Raw genomic sequence first — 13,824 nt, forward strand, 5'->3', positions numbered from 1 at the left:
TCTCACCCCTCCTCCTTTTAGCTCTCCCTCACTAAACGAGCTACTGACAGCTAGCTACGCCTAGGCTGGGCAGAGTTTTGGAAACTTTGAAGGGAGAGGGAGGCGATGCACAAGTTGGGGGTGAAAGGAAAAGCATTCTTCTGGATGCATTGCCTGTTCACAACAATTCCTTGCCTTCTGCCCTTAAGAAAAATGGCGCTCGGAGTAGGTCACTTCCGGTTACGGAGCCAAACCAAATCGGGAAGGGCAAGAGACCGGAAGTGACCGCCCTCTTGCTTCTCCTCCCACCGCCTCCGAGTTTCCCAGCCGCTCTTGGAAGAATGAGGCGGCCAGGGGGCTGTGGCTGAGGTGCGGTTGCTGGGTGACAGGTCGGAGCCGGGACGGGGTGAGTGCCCGCAGCCTCGGCTGCGGGCCGGTTCACTTTGCTCGGGTGACCTTCGTCCTGCCGGGGGCAGGGGGCGAGGAGTCGTGCGTGGGGTGCTCTGTGACGAGGCGCCGCCGCGGTCCTGCGGAAAAGGAGGGAGCTGCTGCGGTTGCGAGTAGGGCTGGCGACCGGGTTAGGCCCGCGGAGCCCGCGAGCCCGGAGCCCGGGATACCGTGAGCCGGGGCCGGCGCAAGCGGGCCAGGGGTGGGGTCTGGCCCCAAGCCCTGCGGGCGGGGCTCCAGCGCCTGGTGTGGAGGACTGGGAAGGCCTTTCTTCAAGGTCGGCGTTCGCCACCAGCTGAACCGAGTTGTTACCCCCACCGTGTTTTCTCGCTTGTCCCCTTTGGTCAGTCATTTCCTGACGCTTTGGAAGGCTCAGCCTTCTTTATGGCCGCTTTGCTCCATTTAACACACATGCATACCAGGATTAGACTGGTGTGTGATCATTTTTGTTTGGTGTCTTTTCAGGAGAAGCTGCCACCAAAACTTATTTTTCTTAACTTACACTCCTTGAAGTTCTTGGTACTTTGGCTGGAAACGTTAATACTCGCTTTAAGGCTTGCCTCCTTACTTGTTATGACGAGAACTACTTCTTTCTAAACGTTAGTATTGCATTATGATCTTGGAATTTTATTTCCTCATTCTGCATATCCACCTCCACTCACCTAGAGGTCCAGGTTGAAAAACGTAATAACTTAGTTACTGTTCGTGAACTTGGCTTCATGTCACTCGCTGCCGTGTTCCCTGATGTAGTTAAGAGTCACATGCAATCAGAATTTGGCCAGTTTCATCATCAGCAAAGGGAACTAAAGTAGAAATTGCAATCAAGATTTTGGCCAATTGAATTCACTTATTTTAGTGGAATATCACCCAAAAGTAGTTTTTAATTGTCTGACTAAAACACTTCTCCCCCAGGGACTTCCCTGGTGATCCAGTGGTTAGGAATCCGTCCTGCAATGCCGGGGGACGTAGGTTCAATCTATCCCTGGTTGGGGAACTAAGATCCCACATGCCACGGGGTAACTAAGCCCACGCTCCACAACTAGAGAGCCTGCATGCCCCAACTACAGAGCACATGCACTCTGGAACCCCCCACGCCGCACCCGAGGCAGCCAAAAAGTGAATATATAAATAAAACACTTCTTTCCCCCAGAAATAAATCTAAAAGTTTGGAAGTTTGTAAGTTTGTTTCATTGGGGAGTTAATGTTGCTGGAAGTGTTGTTAACTCACATGTCTTTATCATCCAGTTTAATTTGTACTTTTCTAATTTTTTATTTTCAGCATAATGGCAGAAACTGCTTCTCCACTGAAGCACTTTGTGCTGGCTAAGAAGACAATTACAGCAATCTTTGACCAGTTACTGGAGTTTGTTACTGAAGGATCACATTTTGTTGAAGGTTAGCTCCTCTAAGTTTTTTAAATAATTACTTTTGAAAATATATAAAGGTGCTTTATTCTTTCAACCTTGGTTACTGAACACATACAGGGGATTGTGCTCTATGAGAGATACCATAACAAATAAAATCCACTTCTGCCCTCCAAAAGAGGAAGATTGAATTATATTAATAGCAACTAAGAACGAAGTGCATATGTGAGGTCCTATTCTAAGCACTTTATTTTATTAATAACTCATTTAATCCTCAAATCAACACTGAGGCAGATTTTAATCACACTCATTTTAAAAATGAAGGCGGGCTTCCCTGGTGGCGCAGTGGTTGAGAGTCCACCTGCCAATGCAGGGGACACGGGTTCGTGCCCCGGTCCGGGAAGATCCCACATGCCGCGGAGCGGCTAGGCCCGTGAGCCATGGCTGCTGAGCCTGCATGTCCGGAGCCTGTGCTCTGCAAAGGGAGAGGCCACAACAGTGAGAGGCCCGCATACCGCAAAAAAAAAAAAAAAAAATGAAGGAACTAAGGCACAGAAAAGGTAAGCAGCTTACCAAAGACCACGCAGCTAGTAAATGCCCAGACTGAAAGTTAGGCAGCCCACATTTAGCCATTATACTTACCACCCCCATCAACTCAGCAGTTAAGCCAAGATCTGAGACCTTTCTTATCTTCTCAAATGAGGCTGGGATGCAGTGGGGAAAGGGCAAAAGGAGTTTTCTTAAACAGAGTGTAACTGTTCAAACAAAGGTGGTGAGAATGTCATACTGGGAAATACTACTTTAGAGTTAATTGTTGACCTTCAAGCATACAGTGAAAAGGGAGGGATTCTGTAAACTCCTGTGACAGTGGGAAAACATTTGGTAGGTTGGTAGAATCAAACATTTTTCCTTGTCCTTCCTAATTCTCTTTCACCAGATTTTGAGTTTCTTGAGAGTAGGGATCCTGCCTTATTATTTTGTCCGTATTACCAGATCTGACACAAGTTTTGCTGTTGAATGAGGAAAAAAATACTGGTTCAGAATTTTAGTTTTCAATTTGGAAAGAATTTGAGCTGGCATGGTGACTTTTGAATAATATGTTATTCTACAAAAGTTGATGGGACGTGAAAATGAAGTTAAATGTAACATCTTCTGTGTATTGAGCATGTAACAGATGCTAGGAGCTATTACTCTAGGAGCTAGTGAATTCAGCTTTAGAATCTGAATTCAATGTTACTGTTATTGGTGGGTATCGAGCCAGTAGACACAACCAAACCACAGATCGGGAGAAGGAAGGATTTATTAGTTGCAGCAGGTAAGGAGAACACTGGGGATCTTTCCTAAAGCAGTGTGTCCCCAAACAGCAAAATTGGGGAAGTTTTAAGCTAAGGGTACATGTGTATTTATGAAGGGGCTTGAGCAGAGGAGAATTCAGCATAGAATTGGAGCAAAGATCAACAGAGTCCAGGTCTTGGTTGACTGAAGTCAGGAGGGTCAACATCATCATTCAGTTCTCCACCTGGGTGGGGACTTTAGTTCCTGCAGAACGCAAAGATAGATAGATAGATAGATAGATAGATAGATAGATAGATAGATAGATAGATAACACACATACACACACACACACACACACACACACACACACACATGTATGTCTCTTGAGGAGGAACTAGGACTCTGCTTTATCACTCACTATTGTTTGACTACCCTTTCTCTTTTGCTGCATTCCTTTGTTCCCTTAAGATCATCAATTACTGAGACCTGTTCAACGACGAGCATTGTGGCCAGGCTTAGATCACAAAATGGCTTAGGCCAGGATGGATTCTCTTAAGTCAAGAAAGCCATTTCTGGTTCTCTTTCTCCAGGGACCCCCTAACCTATCTGCTTACATTACTGGTTCTAAAACCTCAGAAAAAATTGTTGCAAAAAAGAGGCAAAGCGAGTAAATCAGGAAGCACGTAGAAGAGCAAGAATGAAATGAAAAACAAAGACGAATGTAATGGTATTTAAGCCAGTCTTGCCGGTATTCACCAAATGGCACATATTTTATCAATGTACTTGAAAAGTGTGGTGAGATGTGAAGCTTAAGTTTAATTAGATGGTCACTCAGTAAGTTGTGTCAGTATTTGTGTCTAATTAGGACCATTCAGATAGCCAAATGAATCTTCATGTTTTCACCTTCAAAATGAGGTGAAAAAAAATGTAAAATGTATATTCCTGAAATATAAACAAAACTGAGATACTTTCCTACTTTTCAAATCGTTGCTTTCCCAGCTACCCCCATCTCTGGAGGAAGAGAGATTGGGGCTGGTGTAGGCAGTTACTCCCAAACCTGACAGGAGTGGGTTACAGTCTGCAATTCTCTTTTCATTCATGTTCGAGGAGCTGTCTTGCTCCACCCCTGTGGGAAGCAGACAAGAAGTGGTAAGACAGCAAGGTCTTACCTAGCTTGAAGACCTCCTTGAACCATATCTTTATTTTGGGGGGAATGCCCATTCAAACCTCACTCTTAGCATGTGAATCCCTCTTCTCAGTTCAAGATTTGAAGCTCCTATCAGGATGGAATAATAATAGGTGGATATTAGGTTCTAGTTTTGCTGTTCAGAAATGCTTTTTTGTCTTAGGTGGGTATTTTGTATCTTTGAGACCTAGATGAATAATAAATACCCTTTTGACTGGACCCCTGTAATTTTTAATAATTTTGAAATTCTTTTGGGCAGTATTCTTATGACCCATTACAACAAGGCATTCACCTTTTACCAAATATTCAGATACCATGTTATTTTTATTTTCAAATATCATGTTAATATAGAACAAAACCCAAATATATGTATATCTTAAGTATTCTGTTTTATAATTAACTTAATGTTCATCTATATTACTTTCTCTAATACTGTTTCAATTTTACAGCAACATACAAGAATCCAGAACTTGACCGAGTAGCTACTGAGGATGATCTGATAGAAATACAGAGGTATAAAAATAAGCTTTCCATCATTGGTGAGGTGCTGTCTCGGAGACATATGAAAGTGGCATTTTTTGGCAGGTAATCCTTTATTATTTCTTCTCAAGGGTAGTTTCCAGATATTAGCTTTTCTTGATCATATCCGCAGCTCTGTTTCTGATGTTGCAGCAAGTGATATTCTTCCCTCTTCTCTTCACAACAGTTTCTGCCTGTATTAAATGTTAAAGCTATTAGCATGTAAAAGAACTTGTTCATTTTAGCTCCTGGTATAAAATATAGCTTTATGAAGCTATATTTTTGCTTTTTAGGAATGCTTATCTCTAAGAATTGGCTTCTTAGCCAGCTGTAAGAATAGAAAAACAGATAAGTATAATTTGTGACTTACTCTTTTTAAGTTTCTATTGATTATCAGGTGTGCCTTCCAAAAGGATTTTCAGCTCCATGATTCCCAGAGGGAGAATAAGAAATGCCATTCCTTAATGAAACTTCTGGAGTGGTAGAATGATTTCTGCCACAGCTCATACGTTAATTTAAGGACCATTTGTTAACTACCTATGTACCAGTCACTCTGTTAGGTACTAGAGATGCAAAGAGAAATGACGAGGCCCCCACTTGATTGTTCAGATATCATGTGCTGTTCACCAATAGAAGCATTTATTTACTCACTAACCTCATAGGCCTTCTAAGCTATTTCCCATCTTAGGGCTTTAGCACTTGCAATTTCCTATGCCTAGAATTCTCTTTGCCTTGTTGTATGTCTGACTCCTTCTCACTCTTCAAATCTCATCCTAAATGTTACTACAGCAGAAACCTTTCCGGACCACTCTAAGGTATTCCTTCTCAGTTATTCTCTGCTAAAGCACCCTGTTTATGTCCTTGAAAACTTTTCTCAAAGTTCTGTTTTTGTTTGTTTTTTGTTTTATGTTGTTACCTGCTTCTTCCACTTGACCATATTCTCAGGGCCTTAAACAGAGTCTAGTGTGAAGTAGGTCTATGAAAGAGGCCTACCCCAGGTTAGGGTGGTATAGGAGTGGGAGGGAAGAGGCCTCCTGCAGAAGTGATGACTCAGTTGTCCTGCTTGAGAAGAAGAAAGAGGAATGAGCTTTGCGTGTGAAAAAGGTCCAGCCCAGATTTAAGATGAGATGTTAGACCACATCTTGTGATGGGAAGAGTGGGCTGTGATTTCAGATTGTAATCTGATGAAATTTTTTTTTACAAAATTTGCATTCTAAAAAAGTTGGCCTTTGACCCAGTGAAAGAAAGAACAAAGTTTTTACCATTATGTTTTGTCATGATTTTGTGTATTCATTCTTCAGGACAAGCAGTGGGAAGAGCTCTGTTATCAATGCCATGTTGTGGGATAAAGTCCTCCCTAGTGGAATTGGCCATACAACCAATTGCTTCCTGAGTGTTGAAGGAACGGATGGAGATAAAGCCTATCTCATGACAGAAGGGTCAGATGAAAAAAAGAATGTGAAGGTATACTGTTTGATCTTTAGCAACATAATGTACCTGACATAATGTCCTTAACTTGTTCTTTTAAAAAAATTTTTACAAGAAGGTACTTTTAAGATACTTGTAAACATTTTTTACAAGAAATACTAATGGAAGAACCATTAGTATTTCTATTCATAGCTTTTAAAACCATCACTAATATTTTGAATTTTCTAAAATTCTTTTGCTTCAGAGCTAAGTTACTGGAAGAATAAAACCTGTCCTCAACTAAATGAAAGTAAATTAGAATTAAAAGTTTATAAAATTTTTAAAATAGTGTTCCTGGTGAAAAGAACATTATTGAAGTGTGTTGTTGCTGTTTAATCTCAAATCTTGTCTTTCTAAAGAAAACTTTGTTTAAAAAATTGAGCTCTGGAATCTGTTTTTGACACATCTGTGCCTTTAGAAACTGTTTTTGCCTTTGGAATATTTGGTAAGCATATTCATTAGTAAATGTTATAGCTTTATCAGATAAAGGCCAGTGGTAGTTCCCTGCCTTTCATAAATTTCTTAAGGAATTCAGTGGCACTAGATTTTTTTTCAGCCAAACAAAAATAAAAAGCAATTAGGATGCAAGATATTTACTCTGCAATGAAAGCAGTTGGTAAAAGGCACTGCTTCTCACTATACTCACTTTCTCTTAAGTCGTAAGATCTCTCCCACAAATGCAAAAGTTCAGTGTGTGAAGATCCATGCTATTTTAGTTTTGGCTAAACTGTAGGTGAATTCATAGGTCTAGTCCTCCTTCTGTGAGTTTGCTGTTTGATCAGAGAAAGTAACTTAATCTGTCTAATACCCTTCAGATTACTTACAAACAATAAATAAGATGATATTTATGAAAATATTTTTCAAGCTTTTAAGCCATACAAATGAAGGAATTGCTTATTTTGTAATCAAGATAAGTAGCAGACACTATTCTAAATACTTGTAATAACTCAAATCTCACCACAACTCTGTCAGATGGGTGCTTTTATTATTTTAATTTTATAGGTAAGGTATCAGCATTTTTTTTTTTAATTAAACTAATTTATTTTTGACTGCATTGGGTCTTCGTTGCTACGCACGGGCTTCCTCTACTTGCGGCGAGTGGGGGTTACTCTTCGTTGCAGCGCGCTGGTTTCTCATTGCGGTAGCTTCTCGTTGTGGAGCACAACCTCTAGGCACACAGGCTTCAGTAGTTGTGGCTCGCGGGCTTCAGTAGTTGTGGCACGCAGACTCTAGAGCACAGGTTCAGTAGTTGTGGCACACAGGCCCAGCTGCTCCGTGGCATGTGGGATCCTCCCGGACCAGCGCTCGAACCCGCATCCCCTGCATTGGCAGGTGGATTCCTAACCACTGCGCCACCAGGGAAGCCCAGGTATCAGGATTTTAATACAAGTTTATAATTCTATCAAAAAGTTTATGAAAGCAAGCAGAAAAACCCCTACCTAACATTGTCACTGTGGAGATTCACTTCAAGCCTGATCAGGACTATTGTGCCCATTTGAAAATAGATGTTTCCCTTTAAAATTTCATACAAATCACAAAAGAACCATCGAGGTATGTGTACTGATGCCCTTTCCTTGATTATTAATTTTGTCTTAAGCCCTTTGTACTTAATTGTATGTTTAACACATACAAGAAAGGTAATGAACTAATGTGTGTCAGAAGTCATCTTGAGAAATAGAAATATTTTAGGAAATTTAAATGGAAAGAGAAGGCGTAGTCATTGATATAAAGCAGGCTTGTGTGAATAAATAACTGCCTAGTGACGTTCCTTTATTTTTCCCCCTTATTACTAAGCAATAAACTCATTTTAGAAGAGTCAGAAAATACAATTAGGCAAAAGAAAAGAAACTCCAAAACTCTTAAACTTCTAAATTCAGTGGAAATTCTTTGCTATAGAGTTACACTGGTGTTTCTCTGTATTTTTAAAACAAAATGGTTTTATATCATATATGCTATTTTCTTTCTTTTTTAAAATAATTTTATTATTTATTTGGCTGCACTGGGTCTTCATTGCTACACGTGGCCTTTCTTTAGTTGCAATGAGCAGGGGCTACTCTTCGTTGCAGTGTGCGGGCTTCTCATTGCGATGGCTTCTCTTGTTGTGGAGCACGGGCTCTAGGTGCACAGGCGGGCCAATAGTTGTGGCATGCAGGCTCAGTAGTTGTGGCTCGTGGGCTCTAGAGCGCAGACTCAGTAGTTGTGGTGCACGGGCTTAGTTGCTCCGCAGCATGTGGGATCTTCCCGGACCAGGGATCGAACCCATGTACCCTGCATTGGCAGGTGGATTCTTAACCACTGCACCACCAGGGAAGTCCCATATATGCTATTTTCTGATTTGCTTTTTTTCTCTTAACATATTGTGAATTTCTTTTCATACATACAATATCAATTTCAGGGGTTGCATGGGATTCATTGCCAGAGTTCCATTTGTTGGACATTTAGAATGTTTCCAGCCCAGATTATCGTTGTTGAATGGTATGAGTAAACTGTTTCAAGGCCTTATTTTTTTTCCTACTTGGTAATTTTAAACCTCAGGTTTCTCAAGATTGATCAGATGGTTTTACTTCAAAAGATTTAAAGTTCTGCTTTTTCTACATGTTTTGCAGAAAGAAATGTACCAAATCATAATATTTTAAATTTTTATTGAATTTTGTTACAAGTAGAGTTTTATTTTTTCTTTCCTTCCCACTTTAGACAGTTAATCAGCTGGCCCATGCCCTTCATATGGACAAAGATTTGAAAGCTGGCTGTCTTGTACATGTGTTTTGGCCAAAGGCAAAATGTGCCCTCTTGAGAGATGACCTGGTTTTAGTGGATAGGTAAAATTACATATGAATTGTTTTCTACGTATGTATTTGTATTTTTTTTTTTTTAGAAATGCTGCTTGCTTCTAGCATGTAGTACGTAAAATTTTTAAATGTTCAGTTGCTTAAAAAAAAATGTTCAATTGCTGCTTTGTTCTCATTTGCTAGATTGTAATGGAATAGATAAGTTATTATTTTTTTGTTTTTTAATGGTTTCATAAAAGTGCCAATTTATCAGTTTAATTCTATTATAGGAAATTTCAAGAATTGTCACTTTTTCTCTAGACTGACTTTGTAGTTTGGATAATTGGTTGGGCCTTAGAGATTGTCTCATTCTAGATACCTAGATAGATAACTCTAAATAGGTATTATTTTTAATCAGTAATTATTCTTGAGACTTAGTTTCCCAAAATAACTGCTGGACAGTTCATACAGCTTTTCATTATTCAAGAATTAATCGCATGCTTTTGTAATTTATTCAGGCTCTTCTGATTAACCTGCATTTAATATGTTTTTTCAAAAATCATCCTACTACACTGGTGCTTAATAAAATGGTAATGCATATCTCTTTAGCAGAGTCCTTAACCAAAAAAAGTAGTTAAATGATTTTTTAAAATTGTGGTGTGTTCTTTGTTTTCTTCAGTTAAAATTTCAGTGTTCTATGGAAATCTTTATTTTTTTGGTTGAGTGTCTTCCCTTTTGATTGAAAGCGAGTTTCAAGTAATCAACAGAAATAGCTCAGATGAGAGAAGGTGCTTGGAAAATTAAAATATTTGGTTTAAATATAATATTAACTAATTAATTTTTCTTTATTTCATGGCCAGACTGTATCCATGACCCCAACCTGTTAACTTGCCAATTTGTCACAGGACATATCAAGTCAATGTATAGACAGTTGGTCTCTACTTTTTATAGTATAGGTTGTATATTAGCCTAGGTTTTATTTTCTTTTTTCCCATTGCTTATTTTCAATCTTCCAAAGCATAAAGATTTAAAAGATTAAAATAGTGAACATGTTACTTGCTTTGTCAAAAATCACGAAGTTTTCTCTCTTTAGTAAATAAACTTTTTTAGCATTTGTTAAGTTGTTGATTGGACAGGCTCTGGGGGTTGTCAGCAGAATAGAAGTATATAAAGCACAGATTCTCAGCTTTCCACAACTGCTGTCTTATAGCTGAGAAAGTAATTTAAATCTCCTAGGCTTCAGACTGATAACTGGTAGAAATCCTATCCTTTAGACTTCAACTAATTCTTAAAAGTTTAAAAAAATTATCTCTCTGTAATCTAAATTTTCTTTTTAAAGAATATATAACACAATTCTTATTTTATTCCCATTAGTCCAGGTACAGATGTCACTACAGAGCTGGATAGCTGGATTGATAAGTTTTGCTTAGATGCTGATGTCTTCGTTTTGGTTGCAAACTCTGAATCAACTCTAATGAATACGGTAGGGTCTAATCATTATTTTGTTTAAATGATAGGAAATGAAATGATGTCTGTTTTAATTCTGAAAAGGAAGGAAATCCAAGTCATGGATTAGAAAGAAGCTTTAATATCAGAGGTGAACAAAGGGGTTTGTGTCTCTGTGGGATTGGAAGGGCTGATTCTGGTTTGATGGCTCTAGCTTCTAGTGAATATTTGAGTTCACGGTGTGATACATGTGTGTTGTTGACATTCACTGTGGTTATTTACAAGTTTCTGAAGGAATAGGCATCAGAATTGTTAGACTGTTGGCTTAAGTCTTTTGAATAAAGTATAACACTCCCACCTCATCTCCCTATCTGGCAGGCAAGGCTTTTCATACTTTGAGTTTTGTCAGCCTTTTCCAGCTTTATCTGTGTGCACTGTAGGTTTCAGCTTACCTGTGTAGACTATAAGCTGCTGTCAAACATAGAAGATTATTTATCCAGAATGTCTAGAGCCAGACTTATTTCAAATAAACTTTCCAGAGTTTCAATATCTAATATCCAAAACTATTGCATAATCTTAAAAAAATGTTATTCATCAAAAGCATATAAATGGCCAAACACCATTAAAACCTAGGTGTTACCAGCAAGACCTGTTTTGTCACTGTGTTATTAGTGTTTATATGGCCCGATCTATATCACATAAACCATGTTGCTGTGACAACACTGACAGTTGTTTACAACCTGATGGTATAAAAAATAGGGAAATGTTTAAAACCTGTTTTAGAGTAACTGCATTATTTAGGTGTTGGATAAACAAACTTTGATACACATCCTGACTTTGGTACCTTTGTTTATGTTATTCTTTGTGCACAGTTCTTCCCCCTCCCAATTTTTCATCCTTCAAAAAGCCCTGTTGTCAGTACTTTTCAAGCCCATCTTTATCACCACTTCCTTCTTTATGGAGCATTTCCTAATTTCAATTGGATATTTATACTATTTATGGCATATACCTTTATTGTTTATTATGATGTGTTGTACATGTGTCTTACATTATTATTTACTTAGTCTAAATCTTCAAAAAGATGGGAGGTAGCTTTTTAAAAATATGGACTGTCATATCTAGCAGTATCTTTTGTGTCATGCATATAGTAGAAACAGATAAGTATTGGTTAAATTGAATTTCAAAAAAAGACTGATGGGAGGAGTAGGAAAATCTTAACTTTTGCTTTCTTATATCTTAGTTTTGTCATCTATTTTTTTTTTTTTTTGTGGTACGCGGTCCTCTCACCGCTGCAGCCCCTCCCGTCGTGGAGCACAGGCTCCAGACGCGCAGGCTCAGCGGCCATGGCTCACGGCGCCCAGCCGCTCCGCGGCATGTGGTACCCTCCCGGACCGGGGCACGAACCCACGTCCCCTGCATCGGCAGGCGGACTTCTGACCACTGCACCACCAGGGAAGCCCAGTTTTGTCATCTTTGAAAGTTTAATGCTCAGAGTGCTTTGGGATCCTTTATCAGTGGGTGTTATCACCGTTGTTAAATGGTTCAAACTTTGAGATTCAAATAAAGTTTCAAGTATAAAGGTAAAAATAAAGTAGCTTTAAAAAATAAACATACTGTTGGATATTTCATGTTTTTCAGGAAAAACAGTTTTTTCACAAGGTAAATGAGCGACTTTCCAAGCCTAATATTTTTATTCTGAATAATCGTTGGGATGCCTCTGCATCAGAGCCAGAATATATGGAAGATGTAAGTTATTTTTTTCTGTAAGTTTTGAAGTACAGTCATGTACATTGCTATCTGAAGAAACAATACATCTCATAGAATAGAACATCATAAGCAGCTATTCTCTTGAGAAGAATATAGTTACAGAAAACCTGAAGTGGATATGTGATAGAGACAGAGTATTAAGCTACTTTGAAAGAAAGTTATGTTATAAAAGTACTATCTAATCATTTTAGATCTTGAAATGTCCTTCTGTTTCTTTGTTGTTGTTTTAATATTTATTTATTTATTTGGTTGTGCTGGGTCTTAGTCGCAGGCAGGCAGGCTCCTTAGTTGCAGCTTGCCAATCTAGTTTCCTGACCAGGGATCGAACCCGGGCCCCCTGCATTGGGAGGGCAAAGTCTTAACCACTGTGCCACCAGGGAAGTCCCCTGTTTTTTTTAATTCTCTATTTAAGTATAACATGACAGAAAAGTGTACAAATCATAAGTGTCCAGCTCAGTGAATTTACAAATTTGACACCTGTGTAAGGATCCAGATCAAGAAGGATCCAGATCAAGAAGCAGAACATTCCAGCACCCCAGTACCCCCTGTTTTTCTGGTTGTTCAACTTTATGTAATGGAATCACATAGTATCTACTTCTATGTCAGGTTTTTTGCTCAACATTACATTTGTGGTATGTATGCATACTGTTGTGCATAGCTGAAGTGCATTGCTGTGTGGTATTTCATCCTATGAATAACAGTTGATCTGTTCATTCTGATAGTTATGGGCATTTGGATAAATTTCCTGTTTTTAGCTATCATGAATAATGCTGCTGTGCATATTCTTTTTTTTTAATTTATTTTTTGCCTGTGTCGGGTCTTGTTGCGGTGCGTGGGCTTCTCTCTAGTTGTGGCGTGTGAGGTCTGTAGTTGTGGCACGTGGGCTTAGTTGCCCTGTGGCATGTGGGATCCTAGTTCCCCGACCAGGGATTGAACCAGCATCCCCTGTGTTGCAAGACGGATTCTTAACCACTGGGCCACCAGAGAGGTCCCTGTGCATATTGTTGTATATGTCTCTTTGGTGCACATTGGTGTATATTTCTGCTGAGTATATACCAATGGTTCTCAGTGTAAGTGACTGCGTGATTTTGTCCCCCAGGGAATATTTTGGTTGCCACAATTAAGGGTGTGTGCTACTGGCATCTAGTCGGTAGAGGCTAGTGATGCTGTTAAGCATCCTATAACACAGAACAGCTCCTGCCCCCAAACCAAAGATTTATCAGACTCAAAATGTCAATAACACAGGTATCAGTAATCCATGGATATAATCTAGGAGTAGAATTGCTGGATTACAGATTAAGAATATGCTAGGGGTTTATTGTTTGTTTTTTGGCCTCACCACATGGCTTACCAGGATCTTAGTTCCCTGACCAGGGATTGAACTCGCCCCCTTGGCAGTGAAAACAAAAGAGTCCTAACCACTGAACTACCAGGGAATTCCCAAGAATATGCTGTTTTAATAAATACAGCCCAAGTGTTTTCTGAAGTGCTCATACCAGTTTATATTCCCACCACCAGATTGAGAGTTCCACGTGATTTATATCCTTGCCAACACTTGGTATTTTTTGTTTTTCATTTTAGTCATGCTGGTGGTTTTAGAAACTTC

At 39.3% G+C, this 13,824-nt stretch overlaps 1 protein-coding gene across 3 annotated transcripts in view; it reads left to right on the forward strand.

Annotated features, from left to right (window-relative positions):
- Nucleotides 1–266: 266 nt before the first annotated feature.
- The window catches only part of MFN1 (mitofusin 1), a 32,690-nt gene continuing 19,132 nt past the window's right edge, over nucleotides 267–13,824 (forward strand). The window contains exons 1-8 of one of the 3 annotated variants that reach the window (XM_019946147.3): nucleotides 267–385; nucleotides 892–1,025; nucleotides 1,706–1,821; nucleotides 4,701–4,836; nucleotides 6,072–6,234; nucleotides 8,932–9,056; nucleotides 10,380–10,488; nucleotides 12,090–12,197. In XM_019946147.3, the coding sequence (XP_019801706.1) occupies nucleotides 1,710–1,821; nucleotides 4,701–4,836; nucleotides 6,072–6,234; nucleotides 8,932–9,056; nucleotides 10,380–10,488; nucleotides 12,090–12,197 (753 nt within the window). In that variant the 5' untranslated portion in view covers nucleotides 267–385; nucleotides 892–1,025; nucleotides 1,706–1,709. The remainder of the gene's footprint in view (nucleotides 386–891; nucleotides 1,026–1,705; nucleotides 1,822–4,700; nucleotides 4,837–6,071; nucleotides 6,235–8,931; nucleotides 9,057–10,379; nucleotides 10,489–12,089; nucleotides 12,198–13,824) is intronic. The other 2 variants (XM_019946148.3, XM_033855500.2) reach the window with 2 other exon arrangements.

Source organism: Tursiops truncatus, chromosome 4, assembly GCF_011762595.2.
Source record: "Tursiops truncatus isolate mTurTru1 chromosome 4, mTurTru1.mat.Y, whole genome shotgun sequence".
NCBI lineage: Eukaryota > Metazoa > Chordata > Mammalia > Artiodactyla > Delphinidae > Tursiops > Tursiops truncatus.